This window comes from Monopterus albus, unplaced genomic scaffold, assembly GCF_001952655.1.
Source record: "Monopterus albus unplaced genomic scaffold, M_albus_1.0 scaffold71.1, whole genome shotgun sequence".
Classification (NCBI taxonomy): domain Eukaryota; kingdom Metazoa; phylum Chordata; class Actinopteri; order Synbranchiformes; family Synbranchidae; genus Monopterus; species Monopterus albus.
The window spans coordinates 600,213-601,444 of NW_018127951.1; the positions used below are offsets into that span (position 1 = coordinate 600,213).

Below are 1,232 nucleotides of genomic sequence, written 5' to 3' on the forward strand. Positions count from 1 at the left end.
GGCCACAGAGAAGCTAGCAGAAGGAGCCAAGGAAGTGGTCGAGATCGCCGTGCCAGAAAACCTGGTGGGAGCCATCTTGGGAAAAGGAGGGAAGACACTAGTGGAGTACCAGGAGTTGACGGGCGCCAGGATCCAGATCTCTAAGAAAGGCGAATTCATCCCTGGAACTCGGAACAGGAAGGTGACCATCACGGGTTCCCAGGCTGCCACGCAGGCTGCACAATATCTGATCAGCCAGCGAATCACCTACGAGCAGGGGGTACGCGCCACCAACCCACAGAAGGTGGGCTAAACCTGACAGCCAATGAGAAACGAGGAGGAAAAGAGTGGGGGCTTGGGGGAGGAGTACAAAAAAAGTGAAAGTGAGAATGGAAAAAGGAGAGGAGAGCCAGAATGTCGGAAGGAATCGTCGGTGCCGCTTTCTTATGCGTGTTGTCAGTATTCTCTATTAAAAATTTTTTGGCGCGAAGCAAAAATGTGCTGAGAAGACGAGGAGGGAGAGGAGCGAGTTATGCTGAAAAACCAAGAAATAATGTGTAAAATGTAAATAAGGTTTTATTACTTAACGTCTTGACCTTTTGGGATTTTTTTATTGTTTCAGTTTTTTGTTTTGTTTTGTTTAGTAAATTAAGCTGTCTGTTTGTTTTTGTGTATTGTGTGGACAAAGCTGAATGCAATGTAGGCAGGCTGACTGCCTGAGAGGTTACTGGAGGTGGGGGGAGGGAGGGGTATGGGTCCTGAGGGGAGGGAAGGGTTGACATTTACTGGGTGCAACCCTTCACCCCCAACCCAAAATCCAGTATAGAAGCAACCCTTACCCCTCGCTCCCCCTGCAGCCCATACCCTTCACCCTCCCATGGGAGTTTTTTTTTTTTTTCTACTTTTGATTTGCCCCTCAACCCCATCTCCTCACCTCCTCCCCCTGCTGTGCCCACACCCCCTTTTAAAAGGGTTTTATAGTGAGCAGGACTGCAAACTTCAGCCTGGTGTGTGAAAGAAGAAATGTCCACAACTCCCCCCAACATCTTTTATTCTTTCCCCCGAAGATGATCTCACCTCCCTCCTCCTCCTTTGGGAGATGCAGGAAGAGTGAGGTGGAACTGGGGAGCGGTGGGTGGGGGGAGAATAAACTAGGCGTTTCTTCATTGCACACCCCCCGTATACCCTGTGATGTATCCTACAAGCAGTGCAGCGCGACAGGGGTGCTATGGCATGTAGCGCCCCCCCCCCCC

The 1,232-nt window shown here is 50.4% G+C and overlaps 1 protein-coding gene across 1 annotated transcript in view; it reads left to right on the forward strand.

Moving 5' to 3' along the window:
- LOC109963251 (RNA-binding protein Nova-1-like) overlaps positions 1-1,226 on the forward strand; it is a 72,360-nt gene extending 71,134 nt beyond the window's left edge. The window contains exon 5 of the mRNA XM_020605615.1: positions 6-1,226. Coding sequence (XP_020461271.1) covers positions 6-292 — 287 coding nt within the window. The 3' untranslated portion in view covers positions 293-1,226. The remainder of the gene's footprint in view (positions 1-5) is intronic.
- Positions 1,227-1,232: the final 6 nt, after the last annotated feature.